Consider the following 23,921-nt stretch of genomic DNA (forward strand, 5'->3'; position numbering starts at 1 on the left):
TTGATTAAAAAAAAAAGGTTTGATAAAAGTTGTGGAATGGAATGCTTTTGTAAGCCGACTAATGTTACATTAGCTCAGGGAGCTCCTGCTCTGACAACACTTGAATACACTTTCCAATCTATTCAGTACAGATTTGATTCTGAAAAAACAAAAAGATTATAACTACCATTGTATTACCAATTTTTGTAAGCTGTAAGCTGTAAGTGGGTTGTAGTCGCTTGTCAAGAGCTTCACCCATCAGCCACTTCCTCAGGGAAGGGACTAGACATTACACTAAGTCGCTACTGGCCAGGCCGGAGCTAGCTGGTTAGTGTGCAAACTTCAGCAGAAATGAAGTGATAGAATTAGAAGTAAAACACTGGTGTTTTACACTGCTGGAACCAGCTCTTGGTGACTATGGGGATGCAGTTTGATGAAAAATAATTTAAAATCAAATCAAATCTCTGTAACTTTTGTCCATTATTTCTTATACTTATTCTGATTTTTACCTAGTTGCCTTTTAAATGAGATCAGGGTTATGACTGTAGACTAATCAGGTAAACAGTGAATTAAATTATTTTGGTACACAATAATGTGGGTGTCTGTTAGACCTCATGGTGCACTGGGAAACACATCTATGATGTCACCTGCGATTATTGGGTCTCAGACACCCTTGCCTGCACAACAGGTAATGAGATTCCACTTTGTGTCTCAGCAGCATATAATCAATATTGAGAAATAATCCAGCAATGTCCACTCTTGGAAACTGATCTATTGAACACTACAGCTAATTCACTGATAACCTGTGGCCTCATGAAGCACCATCTGATGAAAAGAAAAAAACACACAAAAAAACACACACTCCCAATGTAAGGTGCTCATTTGTAAAAGAGATGCATATAGCTGGTTAACATGTTGATGCAGCCTCCTAATGACTGGGCACATATTGGGACTTGTTATGCGCAACATAAATAGAGTGCAAATCAAGTGCAACCCAGTACCAGTTCACCACACTGTGTATGACCCCTGACTTTTCAGTGACTGGCTTTATGGTTTTTTTTTATCTCTTGTGACTGAAGTCAAACAGAGCTTTACCACTGTCTGACAACCCTTTAAAGACCATAATGCTTCATGATAAGAAAGTCTTCTTTCTGACCTTAGATAAAGTGATATTTCTTTCATTGGTGCAAAGTCATCATTTTTTTATGTTGATAGCAAGGGTTTGGTTCCATTTTTTCCTAAATATGCTCATCCAGGACCAGGTCAGAGCTCTTATGGCCATATGAAGATAATGCTTTTGCTGTGACTGAAAATGAGACCAGCAAGAGCAAATATTAACTCATACATCATGCCACGTGCAATCCATCACTATCCACCAGAGCACTGCAGGGCAGATTCAGTTGTAGAGAGCATAACTACGAAGAGGCATTCAGTTCTTAGAGGGATTACAAAAAAATCCAGTTAGGAAGCTTGATCTCTGAGGGGCTGGGTGACTCATTCCTCTAAAAAAACATCTAGATCACAGTACAAATATGTTATTTCCTTATTCCATTTAAAGTTATTTGCCCATTGAGGCACAGCCTCACCTTGGGTGAGGGTGATTCTCACAGGCCTTGCCACCCATAACAGGTAGTACTATGAGGTAGTGTGCTCCATATAAACCCTAAGTATTTAAAAACTCTATACAAATTCAACAAAATGATTCAAGTATACAGATTCTATCTCTTTGGTGTTCATGGTTTTGCAGTTAATCCCAATTCCTCATCATTTCTGAACTGATCACAATTGCCATATTTGATGGTTGATGGTATCTACTACAGTTCTGTATGTCTGAAAAACATAGCAAATGAAAATGAACCAACAGTTCAGCATGCTTAAACTTACAATAAGTCAATTATTTTGGTCACTTGGGGGCAGCAAAAAGTGATTAGCACAAAGCTGATGTTGCAGAGAGGAGCAACATTTGTATTTATTTGGAGTCAAATATTTGGCCACTTGTTAAATGTAAGTTCAACATTCACTCTCTTTTTAATTCTGTTTTTGGTGAGTGCTATCTGGCTCGTTTAGCTGATACTGGATGCCAGACAGGTTGTATACAGTGGGTTTTCTAACTTTTTTTGCTGAAATCAACTCCATGCTGACAATGATGCTGACAGGATAATAAAATAATATTGCAGGCTAGAAAACCGAAACAATTAATTAGTTAAAGAATGCTATAGGAATACTGAATATAGCCGCTTTAAGTGAAGTTACAGATGGATTTGACATTAAGTCCACATTGAGTTGAGTGAAACAAATCAATCTTTCCTTAGAAATTCATAGGACCAAATATAATGTTGGTGAAATGCACTGCTTCTCTTAAATAACAGACACCTCACATTGTGCATTCACTATAGGTTTTCATTCCTCACTGTTTATGGTCGTCAGGGAAAGCTAACCATACTAATATGAATACCTACCAAACTGTTCTGACGGGTATTTAGGCTAAGTTGCAGGTATGGCTCCGTAAATATTAAAAGTTTATAGAGAAAAAAGGAAGGTGGTTATTCACTGAACACACACTCTTGACTTGCCTGTAACATCAACGTCCTCTGGTGGCAGACGGATGCACTGTTAGAGTCACGGCGCAAATTAATAAAAGAGGAAAAGGAAATACATTACTTCAAAACAGAAATTTGATATATAATAAATAATAATAATGATTCATTAGTGAATCAGCATCTGGTAGACCCCTCGTTTAAAACGTCATTTTCACCCTATAACTAATAAGCCATAAGTCTTCAGATGCAACACCAGCGCTACCAAATTGAGGAACACAACGCATATCGAGTACAGTAACCTATTGAGGTCAAATATGTTTTTATGTTAAAGCTTATCTGAGAAATTAGAGTAAAATGGATATGTCAGGCTTAAGCCAAAAAAAAAAAAAAAAAAAACAGGGTATTTTTACATTTTAAGTAACATGAATAGACCGTGTTTCGTTTAGAAAAGTCCTTCTTGAGTCATTTATTTTCACTTCCGTCTAATGTTGTTGGAAATGTGCGTCCGTCTTCCAGCTCTACATAAACTAAGTGAGCCACTTACACAGTGAGCCAGTCTCTAACGTCTGTCGAAGCAACGTCAAAGCAAAGTGGCAAATCAATTTTCATCACAACTGCAACGGTACGTCAAACCCTCGTGTTAAACTTTTTCTCACTTCAAATACGGCTATTTATTAATACAATGATAGGACATGCTAGTTTAAACGATCTGCTGACGAAATTTGACAATAATGTTACCTACCATGTGTTATTTCATGTTATATTGGATAAATTATTTAGAGTCTTTTGTAGCTGACCAACATCGTTTTGCAACGCAACACGTAAGCTGTACTAAATGATGTCGTTCCCTGTTGTGAAGAAATTGTACCACCAAACCTCTGAAAACTCCGTTTCCTCGTAACACGATTCAACATGTATCTCACAAGCAACTTTAACCCACAGCTCTTTGTCTAAATGTAAACGCGAACTCTGACGCCCATAACCGTGTAAATTTTAATGGAAATGTCTTGGGTAATTCAACAAGTACAAATATTTCATAAAGTATTTTTGTAAATGTCGAACTGAGAAGCAGACGCTCTGTATTGTTATATATAAAATAACGCTACGCCACGATGATTTACAAGCTTGTTGAGAAATTAGAGGATTTTGTTTGTAGGCTAATTTATCTGGTACACGCCTCCTGGAGTACAAATAGTGTGAGGGACTGATACTAAGCTCATTATGGAAAATATGATGTAGTAATGGACTAATTACACAGTAAGATATATGATATTGTTTTATGTTTTATCAAATTAGTTTAAATATTATACTGTAAATCTATCAGTTGCAAATTTCTCCTGTTTTAACTGTTATCTCCATCTAAGTTTACTTTTGTAGCTTCAAACATTCATGGAGGATGGGTTGTTCTTTGAACTGCCTCTCTTGTTAAACCAGTTTTCCTTATTTGTGTAGGTTTTGGGACTGTTTTGTAAAATCCAAAAGGACACACCAGCAGGCATTGAATACACTGAATTCTGTTACCAGGTCTACCTGATGGCTACCAATGGCTGCTCCCTTGTTATATTTCTTGGTTCATGCAAGAATGCCTTCTACTTTGATGGTGAAAGTGATTTCATACTTTATTTTTTTACATGAATTACATATTACTATTATTGTTGTGATAGTCTAATTATACATGGTGTTGTATTATTAGAATTTTAACATAATCCCTATTATTTTCTGAATGTTGGTATATGATTTCCAAAATCTAATCTACTATTTACTCCTCTTTATTTAAAGTGGGTGAAACAGGTAAGGCGAATCTTCTCTTCTTGTTTTTTTTTCTTTATTTGTTTGTTTTTTTGTTGTTGTTTTTGTTTTTTTGAATACACAGTTTTATGCTTTCCTCCTTAATCGTCCATTTATAATAGAATATAGAATATAGTAGAATATAAGTAGTGACTGTATGATGTTACTGATGCTATAACATTTTTTTTTTTCCCAAAAATGCAGATGTGGACCAAGACCTTTTCACACTTTCCGAACATCAACATTCTAAACACAAGCTGCAAAGCAAGGACAACAAATTCCTGCTTTTAAATGCTGATGGACAATTCGAAGTACGACACTTATCTATATCGGAGCAACGTAACCCTGGTAATGTGCAGCCAAATAAAGCAAAATGTTATACTTTAAGTTAGCCTTTATAGATGGCTTCTAGTTTCATAGAACAACTGATGATGTGTGTTTAGGTCTGGGACAGAATACACTTTACAACAGTGTCCTGTTAGTCTCTATACTGAGATCTTCATTGGCCATCACATTGCATAGAATTCCGGGGAGAAATGGCAACCACTAGCAGAAAGCATTCTTACCAGGACTACACAAAATTAGCTCTTGCATACAGTGAGACATTTTTGTGTTCTAGATGACCAATTACGAAGGAAATGGAAAATACAGTAGTATTACCATGCATGAAGTTCTTGGTTTTTGCCAGAAAAATACGGCAGATGAAGAAGATTATGACCACTCATAGATGAAACACATGATACTGTGTATGACATGTTTGTCTGCTGCATGGAGTCTATGCCTTGGCTGACAGCCAATAGGGAACACCATGATCACTGACTACACTGAAACTCTGTGTTGATCCTATTAAATTTTTGTACTATTCATTAAATACCCAAAAAGTAACAGCTATTGTTTCTTCACCAGTGTATGGAAAAAACATCCACCACCTAATTAAAATCCACGGCTCTGACCAGATCGGTAAATGCAAATAGTTTCTATAGTTTCAAATAGTATCTTTTGGAGGAGATAATGTTGAACAGGTTCCACTGTACACAATTCCTCTCTGAATAAGCTCCCAGTCATTATCATCAATTTTCTGCTTTGGGTTGGTGTAAGCATCTCACATTGAAACCTTTTAATTGCAGGGGAAGCAAAGTGTTTCAGTGATACTTAAGCAAGACAAGTGAACCAAGTATATGCACTTAGTTAATAATTTATTTTGAGTATTTGCTAACACAGAATTCATAATATTGTAACAATCATGTGAACTCTTAACTAAGATGATATTTCTGTGTGTAGGTCTGCACAGGTCACCTTTAATTCACTGGTATTTAGTGTTGCAAAAAAGCAAACTCCAAACTGTTTCTATAAACTATTAATGTTCACCAAGCTACCCGTCTCAGAATGTCTCAGCCCTGGAATTTCTAGTACGTTAGCAGGTTATGCTATAAAGCTGCCCACCATCTGTCAGATTAGTGAAAGTGAACCGTATTTCCTTGGAGTGAGGTAGATAAGTATAGACATGATAGCTGGTCCATATCCACAGTCCAGATACTGTGATTCTGAGTTTGGCAAACCAGACAACAATCTTTTATATATGTGTTTTCTTTCTTTTTTGTTGTACAAAATACATCTTTTTAAAGATACAGAGCCCTAAAGGGGTAGTTGAGAAAAAAAGCCATATGCAAATCCATGCTCTTGGACTTCTAATTCGTGTGCACATAGTTTTGATTGCAAAACACGGATTTGTTAACCGAGAGCACGGAAGATACACATTTGACTTCTCTAAGTGAAGAATGCTTTTTTTGAACACAATTTCTTAGATTAGAATCATGCTAAGGCTCTCATTATTCTCTGTAGTCAGTGACATGCTGCATGTTCTTGCTTGTCCTGTGTTTCTTTTTCAGATTGCAAATTCACCATCCATATTTACACTGACTCTGCCCTAGAGGGACGGAAGGGGAGGGCAGTCATGCTGTATACCAGTAAAGATGGCAAGAAGATGGTGGCATGCTGCAGTGAGAAGAATGAAATTTATCCAGAGGCAATGGTGAGAATAGCTAAATCTTCAGTTATTTATAGTGTGTGATGTGTGTCCCTCTAACAGAAATGAAGGTCCTCTTTGCTTTCAGGTAATGTAGCCCTGTAATTGAACAGATTTGAGAAGTAGGCAGCTATAAATTACAGAGTGGTTGTCAGAGCAACCACATAAATGATTTAATTTATTTTATGTAAGAATATAATGAAAATGATATTTAAAAGTTTAAATACTGGTAATAGTTTAGCACCTATTCCTTGTTTGTGATCTGGTTAAATTTCTTAGATACCTTGCAATTAAAGGCCTACTTGATATCTCTGTCAAACATACTGTGGAATATCAAAGTCATTTTTGTTGCAGTATGCTGTCTAAGAATACCTGAATGTACAATATACCTACTGTATGTTTGGTAAAGTTTTGTTAGAAATGCAGTAATGCAGCTGTCATCACATCTCAAGCCCTACTGTGGAAGTTAAACCCACACATCCTCCATGGAGGGAAGTTAGTAGTATATTTTACCTAGACAAAAACAACATAGTGGCACCAACATCAGTGAACAATGCAGAGTATGTGATGTCAAGGCAGTGTGACACTGATTGTGGATGCTTCCTAATGTGGACAGAAAAGTTTGATGACCAAAAAATGATCAAAAGGCATTATGGTAGAATGCAGAGCCACTAACTAACTAAATTACGAGTAATTAAAGCAGGTAGGGTTCATACAATCCTACAATTAATGACATAATTGTCCATTACTGCCTGAATTTACAAGCTGACCTAAGTGTTTATTAGACAATTAATATGAAATGATGTATGGGATAATAAAAGCTGTGAAGGATTCAGTATTATCTGCATGTGTCACTCATATACTCACATACTGTGATATCCATTTATGTTATTTTGACCTCTAACTTGCCCACTGTGCAGCAGTGTGACAGAACAGACAATTAATTTTGTTTGTTTTTTTTTATAGGATCCTCCACACAAAATTGAGGAAACTGCTCACAAGGCCTTGTTCTACCTGACGAAACTCTCAGCATCTAACCAGTATATGTTTGAGTCATCTGTGTACCCATGTAAATTCCTGGGATTTGAGCCTGATAAGGATAATCCCTCTCTGAAAAAACTGGTCTTGCTTCATAAAGGTCATGATGAAGTGGATGACGCATGTGAGGTCACTGTATCTGATTGTAATGCATGATTTCAAAAAGTTGTCACTACAAGATGACCCTGTTTGTTTCATTAAGAATAACTTGCTATATGGACAGCCACTGCTTGTGCAAAAAGTTATTTTGCTAGATTATAATTATTGTAGGTTTAATAGCAAAAGCATACATATGTAACAGCTGTACAAAATACAACTAGGATGACAGAATATCTTGTCTCCATCTCCAAGGGCACTTTTATTTCATGTCAGGTTTTATTTAGATTCATAATTACTTACTGATTTATTTGATATTGAACACTTAGGGGCTCCACTGAAAGCACCTTTGGCTTTAATCAGAGCTATACATCACATTAATTTGTCACACCAGTGAAATCCTCATTTAATGGACTGAAATGGAATAAGGCTGTGCACCTTGATGCAACCAACTTTTCTTATTATGTTTTTGTTCTTCAACTTGCCTCTGTGATAGTTTATTTTCTCTGAAACAAATGGGTATTCAAAAAAAATATATTTTTTTGCAGATGTAATTACAATTTAAAACTGATGATATTTTATAGGGCTAGAATTAGGAAGTGATCTTTGATGCAGGGACCAAAATTACCCCATGTAGACATGTACACAATTTATTTGAATACAGACCTACTTTTCTATACTATATATCTTTTTTTCTCATCCGTCAGTGTATACTGTACATTGTGTATGTTGTGTTAAAGAATAAAATGTCAAAATATGAAAATGTAAAGACAACTTTATTCTGCTGAAGCAGGAGCAGTTCACTTTTCTTGCCACATCTAATTTTGTGCCTATAACCTGAAATTACATTAACTGAAAAGATATTACAAACTGTCAATTTATATAATAAGCAAACAGACTAACACAAAAATTATAAGCCCACAGACATTTACTGCATGAGCATTACAACAACAGACTCAATCCAGACCTCAGTTTACAGTGGTAACACTCAACCTGTAACCTGCTCATTTCAGCAGCACTAAAACCATTTCTGCTATTAATAGCTACATGCAAGGACTACCAGTTATATGCTGAGTAGTAAATGTTCCAAGATTACATGGTAACATCACGCTTTAATTATCCTGCCATATTGAGTCTTATTTTGACACAGAATATACAGAAATATATAGACATTTTGTCATGAGGTTGTAACTTCAGAAAAATTGCCAAAAAATTTAAATGGTCAAAATAAAGGTACATTTTTTAACATTTTCTTTTCTTTCTTTTTTTTTTTTAATTCAAAGTTTCCTAACTTTGGAACTAGTTTTTAATTCATACATAAAGTACAACAGCGCTCTATGCTACAGAGGCATTCCTATTACTGTCACACTGTCTTAAGTAATATTTTAGTGGCAGAGGACAGCATTCTGCAGCTGTTGCAGATTACACACCATTAGCTGATAAGAGTTTGTACACTGTCAGACTTATTTAGCCATTCTACTGGAGATGCACAGGTAGGCTGAGTATTGCTGAATGGCTTGAATTTATGATGCACGTCAGATCTAGTCTCCCTTACCTTTAAGGGACCTTCAATAGAGCAGCAGAGCAGATCTCCAGGATTAAATAGGCTAATACAAGCAAATTTAGTTTGCTCTTCTCCCAGCCCCTGCTCCTCTTTGCACACAATACTGCACACTTGACTGAGGGCAGAGGTTTCACAATGCAATCTCTAACTTCAAGACTGACTTCAACAGCATTTGCTCCTGTCAGTCAAGATACATGAGTAGACTCAAGCTGAGAGGCATAGAGAGGCTGCAGCAACAAAGGAAACATGTAGTGGACCTTGTGAATAATTTGTAAATGGGTGAGTGAGGAGGGTGATGTGAAAACACAAAAAACACAAATCTGTAGTACTGCCCTGTTATTCTGGGTTAAAGAGCAAAAGATAGTATGTACATATTGTGACTGAAACAGAATACATTTGAGAAATCAGCCATGAAAAGGACCTGAACATGAAAAAAACTGACATCAAACATCATTATTCTGATATAGAGCTGATATAAATCAGAGGCCATTTTGCTGAAACCATGCATGTCCCCAGTAAATATGACAATTATAAGTCAGGATACTGGATATCTCTTGGTTGTAGAACTGGTAGTGACATATTTAATAACTGGACATGTTGTTGCTTAGTTTAAAAATCCATAGCAGAATGCATCTTAATTATTATTATTATTATTATTATTTAATCCAAACTTGCCATGAACAGAAGCTGAATGCCTATATGTGAAGAAAGACAATGGATGCCAATTGCCAAGTGATTACTATAACTTAACTGAGCAAGAACTTCATACAAAGACCAAGCCCGAACTGATCAACATTAATTGCAATTACACACGTCAATCACTGTCAAAATTGTCAATATGATATATTTATAAGAATTTACACAGAACACCTTGAATTTTTACAATCGGCCAGGACGAGATTTGCTCCGGTCCCAGTATCTAGGTCCTCCCATGGTTCCCATTCCACAGTCATATTACTTGCTCCAGAGCAGGGCAATGGCTTTGCAGATGCCAACGTCATTGTAGTTAAAGTAGCAAAGACCAGCAAAGGTGACTGTGGACAGGAGGAAGAGACCTGCATTGGCAATCTTGATCTTTGTGTCCCCGTGAACATAGTCTGTTAACACCTGCCCAACACCCCTAGAAGACAAAAATGCAAGCACAGACAAGATGAGCAGTCAGTGAAAACAGAAACAAATTTTGTTTTCAAAATTAAAAACAAGGCCTCAGTATGCTTCAAATAAACTAGATTGTATTACATGTTGTTTAACCAAGGAGAAACTGTTCATTGTTGTTGAAAACCAGGCCACACTTGAGGTCACTGGTTCCAGAACTGTTTTTCTTCATGTAACCATTTAAAATGTTTCTCTTAACAATATCCTCAATCTTATATATAACATGAAAACACTGGATATATATAGTGTTATGATCATGTAGGTTTATGTCGAGGCCACCAGTTTTTATTGTTTTATTGTTTGATTTTGAAAAATCACATTTTGTCCTTTGGCATGGTGGATGGTTTAGAGGTTCATTTAGAGGAAAGCAAAAGCAGAGCAATGGCAAATTCAAAATACTTTGTCATTGTACTTGGGAATGAAACACTGTAATAGTTTCTGAATTAAAAAAAAATCAAAATCTTAAGCTTTCACCAGCTGTTAATGGCCTACATAGCAAAATTTTACATTTGGATGTTTTGTACTGATTGCACCCCAGGAATCACAGTGGACAAATAGGGCAAATAACATATAGTCTTAAAACAAAAACAAATAAATAGAGTCCCTGCAGTTAACAGACATTAAAAGGTGAGGGGGAAAAATTGATAAAAAGCCTTGAGTGCTCAAATCTACATTATATACAATAGGTCAATGCTAGCAGCTAGCAGTATTTTATAACTATATTCATTATTTTGAGCTTTGTTTTCTCTTCCAAATAACCTGGGTGTTTCTTTACCACCTGTATGATTATGGTTTTTTTTTGTTGTCGTTGTTTCTAGCCCCAGTAGGCCTGTTTAAGCAATGTCACTGCATTCTGAGAACACAGCAATTACTTTGTCAAGTATAGCTCTCTCATACCTAATAGGACTTTACTTTGCCAAAATTTGCCTTGTGTCTGGTTAAGGTCAGTCAAGCTAAATCTTTGTATTGGACAGAGACGTTTGGGAAATACGTTTGTGAAGGGTTCAAAGAGCTTTCATTCATACCCCAGGTGTTCTTGGTGTTAAGACCATAGAGATGAGGTCAAGTCAAATCAATACAAGTCCCAGAGGACCTCATGTGATGAAGGAACTTACCCCCCATCTTTGTGTTTTCCAGGAGAGGTGAAGTCTGTGTGTCACTCAAATTTATTGGCTATTTTAGAGGTAGTTTGTGGTATTGTTTCATTTTCTAATATTCAGTCTTTCCCTAATTGATAAATGCAGGGTGGACAAGTAACATTAGAAACAACTCCAAGCCCCCCAAAATGACCATGAAGTTGAGCCAATGCCTCTCTAAAACAATTTCAACAAAAATTGAACATTAGAACCTTCAAGAAGGTAAGATTAACAGTATATACCCAGTAAACTAGTAACCTACATAGTACATGGAGTTATGTAATGGAGTATATTTAGCACCAATAACTACCACTGGAAGAGGAATTAATCTCGCCTTCCTTTGGCCACAAAGCAACCAGAGGAAAGCAGATCTTTGCTGTATACAGTGTATGTGTGTCAAGTAAACAAGAAGTGAAACTATGTAATTTGAAACCTGTAGGTTAGAAATTGAGGTTATGGCACTGATACAATATTTTAATAATAATACTGTAATGTAGAAAAAAAGACAAGGAAAGCCTCATTAAAGCAAAATGATCTGTTTCCTAACTGGTAAATGGGTGTGAATATAAAACTTTCATAAGCATGAAAATATAAATCTAACGTCTTCAGAACATCAGGGTTCCGGTTAGCGTTTGCACATCTTACCAGTGGCCATGCAGTGTCAGGGCAGCAGCCAAGGAATAGTCCATGACAGGACCAGGACTAAAATAGGCTACAGGTCCCATGGCCAGCAAAAGGATGCTCAGCACTCGCTCTGCTGTCCAGTGCAGAGAGGCAGCTTTGGAGCCCGGGCCTGCTGTAGAGGAAGAGAAACGGCAGATTATCAGCAGCCTTCATAATCTGCATGGTAAAGGCAAAAAGTCCTATCTCAACTATAAGCTGGATATTTAATATGATTTGGATATGATTCCCTTTACCTGGCTACATGAGACTCAAAAGTTGTAAAGGAAGAGGTCAGAATTTTGCTTTCTAAGTTCATGTCTGTTCTGTCCCTGAGCAAGATGCCCAGACTGAAACAGCACCACATGGCTGCATCTTTTTTTATTAATGTTGTGTGTCTTTCAGGTGAACCAGCACTCTCAGACATGAAAATGACTCAGAAATATTATTTGTAGTCATTTTGTGTCTCTTTGGGTAAGGAACCAGCCTGGCTCTGTCCTAATGTAACAAACTCTGTTATGTTTGTTTCTGTTTCTGTTTCTTTAAGCCATTCAAAAGCAGAGGCGTGAAACAACACACTGCTGTTTTATAATAGGCTATGTGCTGGACCATTTCTTGACCAGGCTGTTGACTGTAACCTCATACTGGATAGACAGAAAATTGAGTGCTGATCATGTAAAGTTTGACAGTGAAGCAAATACATCTATCTCACAAAATGTCAAACTAGTACTTTAATATATGATTGCTGTGAGTGATAGCATCATCAAGGTTATGTGGGCTGACTTTAAAGATTTACATTTTTTAACAGAGAGCCTGCATGATAAACCTCTGACTTGACACTTGAAAGACATGACCAGTAACAGTAGATTGCTCTACAAAAACTGTGTCACTATACCCTTTGATGCATTATTAGGAGAATACTGTACTGCCGGAAGTGATACTGTATATTTCTATCAGGATGATGTGAAGAAGGCAGTAACAAAGGAAGACAGACCAGTTGGTCAGAGGTTCATCCTGCAGCCAGATAATGACCCAAAAATGAAAAGAAAAGAACTAGATGATGGCTTTACATTATGGAAAAACCAACACAGTCCCCAAACTTAAACCCCACTGAGCTGGTGAGGGATGAACTGGACAGAAGGTGAAAGCAAATCAACCTACAAGTGCAACACAACTGTGGGAAGTTCTACAACATTTTGTTTCCATTGTAGAAAAAGTGCCACAAGTGTGGTCGCTGAATGATTAAAACATTTATATTCCATGACTCATTTTTTTAAAATCTGTATGATGTATTTTTTCTATGCTTTAATTTCAAAGTACACAGAGACATTACACTCAATGAAGTTCAGTAACATCCAAATAAATAAAGGTATTGTAAATCTTTGAAGTTCACAAAATCTTCACCAAGAAATACTGAGAATCAATAACCAAGACTAAAAATCTAAGCCAACCCTTGCTATTTGACAGATATTTCTGGCTTTCCAGAAAAAGCCCCACCCTTCAGTCACTCTGTAAATGACCCACTAATCTGAATAATGGGTCACAGTGGGTGAAACCTGCTAGCATTAAGAGGACCTTACATGAACCTGGTGTCAAAATACAGCCACCACTCAGGCATTTAGGGTGCTAAACTGAGCTACAAAACACCAGTCGTACACCATCAGGGCTGTCAGCCACCTGCTTTCATGTCAAACCACAAAAAGTATCTCTGCAAACTAAGAGGTACGTACACATATCACTCTACAAAAAAACATCCAAACCAAATGAGTTGCCATTGAGGCAAAAACTATCCAAGAAAGGTACCAAAATGATTCTGCTACACACAACATTAATCACCCACTCTTACCTGTTAAATGGTATACATATTAGCACATTCTTTGTAACCAGACTACAGTATACTGAACTTTGATCTGCTAACAAATAGCTATCACAGTCAATACACCATGAGATCTCATTTACAATGTGTTGTAGTGATAATGGGATTCAGGCCAGTCAAAAGGTGTCAAAGGTGTAGCTGACAATAGTTACTTGTTGAGGAAATTATGTCAGAGCTGTTGATTCAACTCTGTGGTTGATTCAAGACAGTGGTGTATCACGCTGTTGGTTTGTTGAATACCATAAGTACGACTGCAACTGATTACTTTCATTGTAAATAATCAATTAATCAGCCAACAAGTTTCTGGATCGATCCTCTTCTGAAGCAACTAGAGAATAGAAAAAATACCAATCACAATTTCCTAGAGCCCAAGCTGTCTGTTTTAGTCTGACCAACAGTCCAGACCTCAATGCAATTCAATTCATTATGATGCAAGACAAGGAAAGGCAACAAACTCATTTTTACATTTTTGCCTCAAAAGCTTCTCAGTCGATCATCAAAATAGTTGTAGATGGATTTTCTCACGATTGAGTGATTGTTCTATATACTCCTTTTACATATACTTCATAACTCCACTTGTTAATACTGACCATACAGAGCCTGTGACGCATGAATCCTTGCTGTCAGTAGGTAGGGCTGCTCCTGGTATTTGTGAGGTACAACCAGTGGTCTGGACAACAAAGCGCTTTGGTAAAATAGAGCTGAAATTAGAAGACAAAAAGTCACATTTTCCAACCACAGCTATATAATATGTCATTTTAGCATGTCTTAATACAACAGAGATGTAAGACAATTACATTTACAACATATCTTGCTCTGTTCTGTGACAAGTATTAATATAACAAACACTACACAAAGGTATTGATTCAAAAACTGACACACAGAGAAATCAATTTACCTCAATAATATCTGGAACTCTGACAACAATAAATAGGATTTAGGTCCCATGGGTTCAAAACAATGTTTTATTTTTGTTTATTTTAAGTGAAAATGCTGCTTTTCAAATGGGGTAATCAATTACCATGTATGTGATAACTTCATTTCAGCTGGATGGCAAAACTTAGGCCAAAAAAAAAAAAAAAAAACCCACCCCAGACTACAAACAAAAAAAACAAGGTGAATCAACGAAACTGGTCTCTACACAGTTTATAAACTGTTGAAGTCAATTACATATTTCTCAGTAAGTTAACTTATTAACTAGAAAGTAATTCTCAAATCATTACAGGCGCAAAGTTACGCACCCCCAATATGCGCTATAATGACACAGTCTGACAATCTGATGGCATGGTGGCAGCAATCAGCAACACCCATCCCCACCCCCTGCATTACTATTAATGAGTCTGAAAAGACTGGCTTTACCAGCAAGTACCTAACCGGCAATGTAGTGATGGTCACCATAATAAATAAACTAAAGGCTACTTAACTGAAGTTGAAAGTAGTCCCTGCCAGACGTGATTTGTTCCCACACGGCTAATAATCGAAGTCCCCTCTGTCAAAACGTACTGCTATCAACCCACCACATTAACGTAGGTACATATGTTCAAATGTACTAAAACACTGACAACAGACAGAAGTACTTACGTTTAAAGCCTCTGCGACACGCAGAACTCAACCTAACGATAGCCGCCATGTTGATCGTCCAACCAAGGTCACCACAGTTACCCGGATGTAGTTGTTCTGTCGTCAGTGGCACAAAGATATTGGATGTTTGAGAAGAACAGCGAACAGTTTCATATCACAGTATTAGAATTTCACGTATGCACAAGTCGTCAAATGAATGAAAAAAACTGAACTTCAACAAAGTATCTCAGATGGAATCAGTTAGGGTCGGACATCAATCAGTCGCACAAAACTTCCAAGACAGAAAAGAAGTGAAATGAATGAATGAATTAATGAAATTGCTTCACATTAAACGCATTTGTTTTACTTCCTCAAACTTTTCATCAGTATATTTCAATCACAATTTGTGTGTCATTTTGGGTTGCATTAGGTTTTATCAATATGTTGTCTTACAATATTATCATATTTGTTGTTAAACCAAATTTCTATCACTATCATTCATCATTGTGGAAGGTTTTTGATTTGATTTAGGAGCCATGAGAGAGTCACTGTATTTTAATAGTCTGACGTGAGCTGAACATACTAAAAACAAATAAAACTTAAACAGATACAGCAAATAATAATTAGAATAATCAAATATTGCAGGTGTTAACATGTTTTCGCAGCTCTAAACAGAGTCGGACTGGGACAATAATTCAGGAGAGAAAAGTTATGTTTGTTCATGTTTGTTTAAGGCGCCTCTTTTTCCCTCTTTGAGTAATCTCCTACTAAACATGGAATATCTTTGTAAGCGTCACTTCTTGCGTCACATTTAAGACATCGATTTACAAAAGTCAGTGCTCGTTCGAGAATGGACGCCTTCCAGTCACTGCACAGTTACGACAAACAAGGCCGATTTACGGTGTTTACAGCTATGTAGGTCAACAGAGGCGTGCGGGTTCACCAAAGTGGGACGCTGTAACTCGCGAAAGGGAAAAAGTGTATTTGTACCAAACTTCACACGGAGCCCCAAAACACCTAAAATCCAAAAAATCCTGTTTGATGCTTGAGCTACTCAACGAAACAAGTTTTATTTCACTCGGTGTTTTAATAAATGTCAAATGCTTATTCAAAGGAAATGCATGATGGTGACTTTACATTGTACTAGAAAAAGGGCAGCTTCCCATGAACCATGGGATGTATAACACTTAACGCTGACTGAAGGAATAAGGTCAGAATTGGCAGGAATGTTTAGCTGTCCAAGTTTCTGTCTGTGGGTTTTAAAGGATTAAACCTGACAGTCAAATTATATCTGACAGATCAATAATGATACGTATTTGTATTCTTGTACTTTACCGGTTGACGAATGTTCAGAATTAATTTGTATAGTTTGAGAGAGCCAGGCCCGTCTGGTCAGCTGCAAACTGATAATTTTTTTTTACATGACAATTCATGCAAAATGGAGATTAAACTGAATAGAGAACACAGATCACCTATGGCATTTAATAGCATAACCTCTCATACAGAAAAACACAATGGCTGGACACTGAGTACATGCTGAATATTTTATCTAATAATATTTTATTAAATCGAGATGGAGTGTTCATTTCTCTGACTTCGTGTACTGAGTATGGGGGCTGTCGTAAACTGCCCGTCTTGCTGTAGCTCTTTTGTAGCGCACCATATTGTTTGTAGATCAGTGGCATATCTCAAGCTGCAACGCTCGATCGCGGTGAAAGCGAAGGTCACCTCGTCCACCACTTTATCACCAAGAATACAGAGTTGTTCTGTAACTGCATAACACAATGGACAATTTTGATAATTTCAGTGTTTCAGAGAAGGTAGACGCGACGGAGCTTCAGCGTATGATCGCTATAGAGCAGCAGAAAGCGCAGTTCCAGGCCCAGGTTTGTATGCTAATGCACTAACGTTCCCTACTCCTATAGCACCCATGTGTGTGTGAGACAGTGAGGTGGCCACGTTCCGGTGTTCTGTCAGACCTCTTATGAGTTCCTCTCCTGTGGTGAGACAGAAATTTAAGCCAAACTCAAGGTCTGCCTCTCATAACTAATATACAGCGTAGAATGTCATACAACTCTGAGGGAAGCAAGCGATTGACTCAAAAACCTTTGGAGTTCCAAAAAACGTACCATCGCATGGTAAACACGGAGTAGGGCGCCCAGCATCTTCGCATCATGTTGTTGTTGTTGTTGTTGTTTTAACAAAGAACGCGTAAACAAGTTATTTCCGCGGCTTGCAGTGGTTCAGCAGGACGCACATTTTTTTAAGGCGAATGTACTTAGATTTGTAGAGCAGTGGGCTAATATCAATCATTACAAACGTCAATGCAAAAACGGTAACGCTGACAACTCCACAGGTTATTAAGAACGCAAATATATGGATGTTTGCGTGGGCGTACTCTTTTTGTTTATTTATTTATTTTCATAGGGCGAACGATATATATCCTATCAGCTGATAAAATTGTTGTGTACAGTAATTTAGGGGTGCTTACACACCTGCAATTCAACTCGTTTAGTTAGCACCAAGGAAAAAATGACGCATTGTTGCCTATAAGTTCTGAGGTCTGAGGCCTGTACTACGAAGAGAGTTTGCATTTGCATTAATAGGTGAGACTGCAACTCTGCCTCAAATGTCATACTGACAACAGTTAGAAACAGGACAAAAAAGAGATGTCTAGTATCATAATAATACAAGGGGAAAGTTACTGTCATTCAGTTTTTATGAGGTACTTTAAAAATGCAGTAGGACCTAACCACAAGAAAAAAATGTAATATCTATCCTGTGGTTGGTCTGCTTTGTTTTCATACTGGAAACTTACTGCACCAGTCTACCTAGTCAGCTTCCATGTCAAAGAAGCTTTTGCAATAGCTCAAAAACCAAACACACCAGAGGTTGTTTGATCCGAACCAAACAGGGTTGGTGTGAAAGGACCCTTAGTGTGAAAATACATACCACTACAGGATAAATACCCTCTCTACCCTGGTGATGCTACTCCCTACATATATGGATACACAAAGAGGGAGCCCCACTCAGACCCATTGTGAGCAGTATCAACTCTGCCTCCTACAACACTGCCAAACACCTCGCCACCATTTTGGCACCGCTGGTGTGTAACACTCCTCACCACATCCAGAAATCCACAAATTTCACCAACCAGGTCTGGAGACTCAAACTGGGAGAACAGGAACAGGAGAACAGATGCAACAATATCGTCATCCCATATGTGGCAGTGCATAAATTCAAAAGAATCTTCTGTGTAACACCCTTAGTCAGAAACTGGTTCATCCCAAGGACAAGACCCCCAAGTGCAAGTTGAGTAACCTTGTGTACACGGTGCAGTGCAGTGAGAAGTGCTTGGACCTGTACATAGGTGAAACCATACAACCACTCCACAAGTGGCACAACACAGGAGAGCCAGCTCATCAAGACCAGACTCGGCTGTTCATTTACATCTAAAGGAAAGGGGACACTTCTTTGGGGACAATGTCCACATTTTGGATAGAGAGGACAGACGGTTTGAGAGAGGAGAAAAATAGGCCATCTATGTCCATCTGGAACGTCCCATTTTAAACAGAGTTAAGGGTCGCAGGAGGCTGGAGCCTATCTCAGCTGACATTGGGTGAGAGGTGGGGTATACCCCCGTACGGATTGCCAGTCCATCGCAGGGCCAACATATAGACAAACAACCAATCACACTCACATTCGCGCCTACAGTCTTTGGACTGTGGGAGAATACAGAATAGAAAAGCCCCAGGCTCAAACAGGGCTCGAACCCAGAACCTTCTCTCATGGGGTCTTGTTTTTTAAAAACTCCCAAATGCCAATATTAGTACTGGCCTCCAAAATCCATCTTCATGTGGGCTTTAGGTCCAGTCAGTAATCACTATAAGGCAAATGGCAATTAATCAAACCATAATCTAATCTTATTTATTGTTTGTTCGTCCGATGTATTCATAAATGCTTTAATTTGATTTATTAATCTAAGAATTATTCAAATAATAATCTTTTTCTGTTTATTCCAGGTGCACAATTTCACTGATATCTGCTGGGACAAATGTGTGGACAGTCCGGGCTCGAAGCTGGACTACCGGACAGAGACATGCCTCGTGAGCTGTGTTGAGCGATTCATTGACACCACCCTGACCATAACCAACCGCTTCACACAGATGGTGCAGAAGGGTGCTCATTAATATTGGACTATAGATGCCAACAGGACTGTATTATGACAAAAACAGTGTTTTGTATTTCTAACATGTTGATGGAAGGTATTATAAAGAGGACATGTTTCACTTACTGTTTGTGCTTTGGACTGGATTTGTTTGCCCATTCAAAATGGGACAACCACAAGAATATTAATTACAGCATTGCTTGGTAACAGATTGCTTTCATATATTTATTCGAAAAAAAACTTAAATGTTTAAGATTGAAAGTGCACATTAAGGCATTACTAAATACAATTTCTCAGTAATTGGTATCCAAATACAGTGACAAGAAAAAGTAACTACCCTTTGATGACCTAGTTTTCTGCATTAATTGGTCATAAAAAGTGATCTGAGTCAAATTTAAGTCACAAGTATAGACAAACACAACATGTTTAAGCCAATAACACACAACGATTAATTGCTTTATTGAACATGCCCATTAAGCATTCACAGTGCTGGAGGAAAAGGTAAATGAATCAAGTGGTAGCTACAGATCAGACCTGCACAATGTTCAGTTCAAATTGTTTAGCTTAGCTATATTCTGAGGATGGCTGGTGTGAATGGCTCTCTTGTGGTCATTCCACAGCATCTCTATTAGGTTTTGGTCTGGGCTCAGATTGGGCCACTCCAAAAGGTGTAGTTTCTTTGTTTGAAGTTATTCTGTACTGAACCAAAGAACCAAATTAGCTAAATGAGAATTATCAGGGTTACAACAAGTTAGCATGAATTAGTTAAGCCTCATTTGAGGAGCAGGGCCCAAGTTTGCTGACTCCTGACTCCAATTAGCTTTAGTTGATATGATTAGCCTAGGCCTTCACATACATATATATATACTGTAAATGAATGATATGCTCTCAAGAACAATACAGTAATTTGTGCATTCAAATATTTATATCAAAACGTTTTCATCTGAAAGATGTTTTTGTGTGCATCGTGTGTATAAACGGACAACTGTGTTCCTTTGTCCCAGAATGCAGACTTTATTCTCCCCATCACAACAAACTAGTACCTTAGAGCTGTATCTGGATACATTGTCTTGAGTAAGGAAAAACTCATGTTAATGCCCGGTGTAAATAGAAAAATACATTACTGCTCTCATCCTGTTCTCTGCACTCATATCATGTGTGCACATGGCTTTATCTGTGCAGCTTGTGAGACTTAACTAAATACCATATATGTACATAAATGCATAATAACAAAGGGTTCACTTAATTTTACTGGCCTTTGAATGTATAGATGCATCAGTAATATCAATCTAATAATACAAAGGAACAGTACTATATCAGTCACAGTGGCCATATTTTGGCAGAGGGAATACTTGATACTTTGCCAATAATACTTCTGTACAGACTTTTTATGATAGACATTTACCTGAAATTGAGTATTTCTACATGAATGTATTGGTCCTTTCACTTGAGTAAAGTTCTTCCTCCACTTCTTGTCCAAACCACAAAGGACTTGGAAATACTGTATGTTCCAGGCACTCTATAAGAGGGATTCCAGGTACTGAACCATATGTTGGCACTGACATGACTGGTTATAGCCAGTTGTCAGCTTGGAACTACTACTACTTGATTTGACAAAAAGATGTTTTACTTAAGTACCACTACTACAATGTGCAAAATTTTGTGTTAAAAGTCCTACTTGGGTAAAAGTATAGATTTATTTTCAGCATAATGTACCTATGTACATGTTACTGTTAAACGTCTCTGTAGCTCATACACTGAACTCTTGGTCTTCTGTGTCCATTTCACCTTCACATTGAACAACACCCAAATGCTTTCATGGTCATGTCAGGAGACTTTAACCATATTTTTCTTTCTGCCACCAAATTTTTCATCAGTTTATCAACTGCCCCAGTAAAACATGCCTGTGACCTGAATGACCTACTGAATCTATGTGCAGAAAAAAAGCCCCAATGACAGAATTCCTGGATTATAATTACTGAATTGATAATAACAATCAATACATATATATAAATGTTTGTTAAGGTAAATATGCTTTATTCAAATGTTTTATATGTAGCTGAAATTAAATTTGAAAAAATACAGAAATTAAAAGCATGACTTGACAAGTGCTGGTATAGAGAGAGTAAACATTCTGTCCCATCAGGAACTCCTTTCATCTGGATTATTCAGAACAAATGCCAGTATTTTGTAATGCTGCTCTACACCATGTAAGTGCCATCTGGTGTAGCACTGCACTGATTAAACTATTAATCATCTGGTTGATCAACATGAAATTAATCAGCAACTGTTTTGTTCAGTAAACACAACATACAGCTGAGGCTGATGGTGATGTGACGAGGTCGGCAGGTAGGTGATCAAGAGTCAGTATACTGGACAAAGTCAAATGTTGGCTTCATGATGGAGCTAGAGGAAACATCAACAGGATTCATCCTCAGGGGAACACAACTGTCTGTACTAAATGTTTCAGTCTGGACCAAAGTGGTCAGCCAGTCAATAGACAGACATATTAAACTACTGTAGAGTGTTGTGGAAAATGCCAAGCAGACATGTAGAGTATGTGTGATTTGTACTGGATGGGTTAAAACACTGGTACAGTTCGTTCTCTGCATTTGACAGTTAGGTTGGAGTTGTCCAACGATGCATTACACCAGTGGATTGACTATAAAACTGAACATGAAATGAGCAGGTATGGCAGGTGTATCAAAAGTGTTGGACACAGTGCAATTTCTAATCAAACACAGCAACACAACTGAAGGATTATACTGTAGACCACCAACATGAGCTGGTACAGCATCAGATGGTTCTAACTCCACTGTCAATATTAAGCTGCTGAGGTTCTTCTACCTTCTAGAACAAAGACACCAATGTTTTAAAGTGAGTGACTGCCCCAACATTAGACTGACTTGCATGAAATGACACAGGTCTTCATTGTGATTGATAGAATGATACTGACTGCTGATTGATGAAGGCTTTTATTTTGAAAAATCATCTCCTGAATCATTATGTAAAGCAAAAATGAATGTATTATGTTTAATTTGTACAATCTTAAAAGTCTGTAGATTTAGCAGAGAGGGTTAGGTAGACGTGTGTTTATATTTAGGGTATTTTCCCTGGAAAGGCTATTGATATGAATTATCTATGTGGTTTAAATACAAATCATGTATCATGTATCAGCTTCAGACATAACAGAGGAAATGATTGTGAAGGATTATATCTCAGTGTATCTCACATGCTTCAGTGCCTTTGAACAATGTACATTACATTAAATAAATATTTTCTCAACAAGCTCAGAGGTCAGAACTGTACTGCATTTAGAAGGTGTCCAGCTGCTTCACCGGTGCTGCCTCCTGCTGCTGGGAGGCTGTTCTACACATCTGTGCTCTGATTAAAATCATCATTTTATTAGTCAGCAATGTCCATCTGATTATTGTCTAAAAGTGATCGGTCAATAGGTCAAATTTACCATCATCTGTAGTACTGAAAAGAAACTTTACCTCTCTGCTACTGAAATACATTTAAATTCTCTGAGCAGCTCTCTTTCTACAGGACTGATATCACACTGAGGCCTGCCAATATTTTCATTACCATTGACATTTCATTTCTGGATCCAGAGAGCTAGCTACTCCATTGAAGGAGACTTGTTGACCTTAGATCAGCTCTCTGTGACTGACATGAACAGAAACGTAATTTCTCAACTCACAAATATTACATCTGGAATAAGCAGGATATACTGGTCTGTTTGAAACACAAGTCAATATTTTTAAATTTAAACTTGTCTGACAGATGCTGTTTATTCGGGTTTTATTCGGGTCAGGTTTTAACCATCAGTCTACACAGTCTAGGTATAAAGCATGTAGAACTGAAGTTAGTAAACCTGTAATTTAAAAAAAAAAAAACATATATAGAACAATATATAGACTGGAAAAAAGGATGATTATTACCCAGGAAATATTTTGTTTCAAATGAAGTGTGAGAGGTTTCCTGTTAATTAAGTGAAATATGTCACGACACAGATGAAACCAAAACTCCTTAATAACCTTTAAAGTGAACATTAGATGCTCAAGTCGGATCAAAAACTGGTTGATCTTCTTTAGTACTTTACTGATGAAATATGTTTAATTTCTTTATTAGTAAAATTGTCCAGCAGACTGACTGTCTTCATGTTTCACTGAGATACTGCACACATTCTCCAGCTGTGGAAACTACTGGATTTATTTACTAATGAATTATTTGTCTGTGATTTTCAGTGTCCACTGTTACAACAGAAATGTTGAATAAAAAGCTTTAAATTGACCTATCTACTGATGGTTTCACACTTGTGGTCTTCTGAAG

At 37.3% G+C, this 23,921-nt stretch overlaps 2 protein-coding genes across 3 annotated transcripts; one reads left to right on the top strand and one right to left on the bottom strand.

The window, feature by feature from the left end:
- Nucleotides 1-8,224: 8,224 nt before the first annotated feature.
- Nucleotides 8,225-15,600, bottom strand: sdhdb (succinate dehydrogenase complex, subunit D, integral membrane protein b). Of its 2 annotated transcripts, none has more exons than XM_018700828.2 (4): nucleotides 15,440-15,600; nucleotides 14,449-14,559; nucleotides 11,968-12,115; nucleotides 8,225-10,151 (listed from the first exon to the last, which is right to left on the bottom strand). In XM_018700828.2, exons 1-4 carry the CDS (start codon nucleotides 15,486-15,488, stop codon nucleotides 9,986-9,988), a joined length of 474 nt encoding a protein of 157 aa, XP_018556344.2. In that variant the 5' UTR covers nucleotides 15,489-15,600; the 3' UTR covers nucleotides 8,225-9,985. The 2 variants fall into 2 exon arrangements, with proteins under 2 accessions (XP_018556344.2, XP_018556336.2); XM_018700820.2 differs by having other exon boundaries at nucleotides 11,968-12,118.
- A 1,477-nt stretch (nucleotides 15,601-17,077) lies between these two features.
- On the top strand, nucleotides 17,078-19,712 carry timm8b (translocase of inner mitochondrial membrane 8 homolog B (yeast)). The gene is made up of 2 exons (XM_018700877.2): nucleotides 17,078-17,304; nucleotides 19,441-19,712. The coding sequence occupies exons 1-2, from the start codon at nucleotides 17,203-17,205 to the stop codon at nucleotides 19,606-19,608; spliced, it is 270 nt and encodes an 89-aa protein (XP_018556393.1). The 5' UTR covers nucleotides 17,078-17,202; the 3' UTR covers nucleotides 19,609-19,712.
- Nucleotides 19,713-23,921: the final 4,209 nt, after the last annotated feature.

This window comes from Lates calcarifer, linkage group LG21 (assembly GCF_001640805.2).
Source record: "Lates calcarifer isolate ASB-BC8 linkage group LG21, TLL_Latcal_v3, whole genome shotgun sequence".
Classification (NCBI taxonomy): Eukaryota; Metazoa; Chordata; class Actinopteri; family Centropomidae; genus Lates; species Lates calcarifer.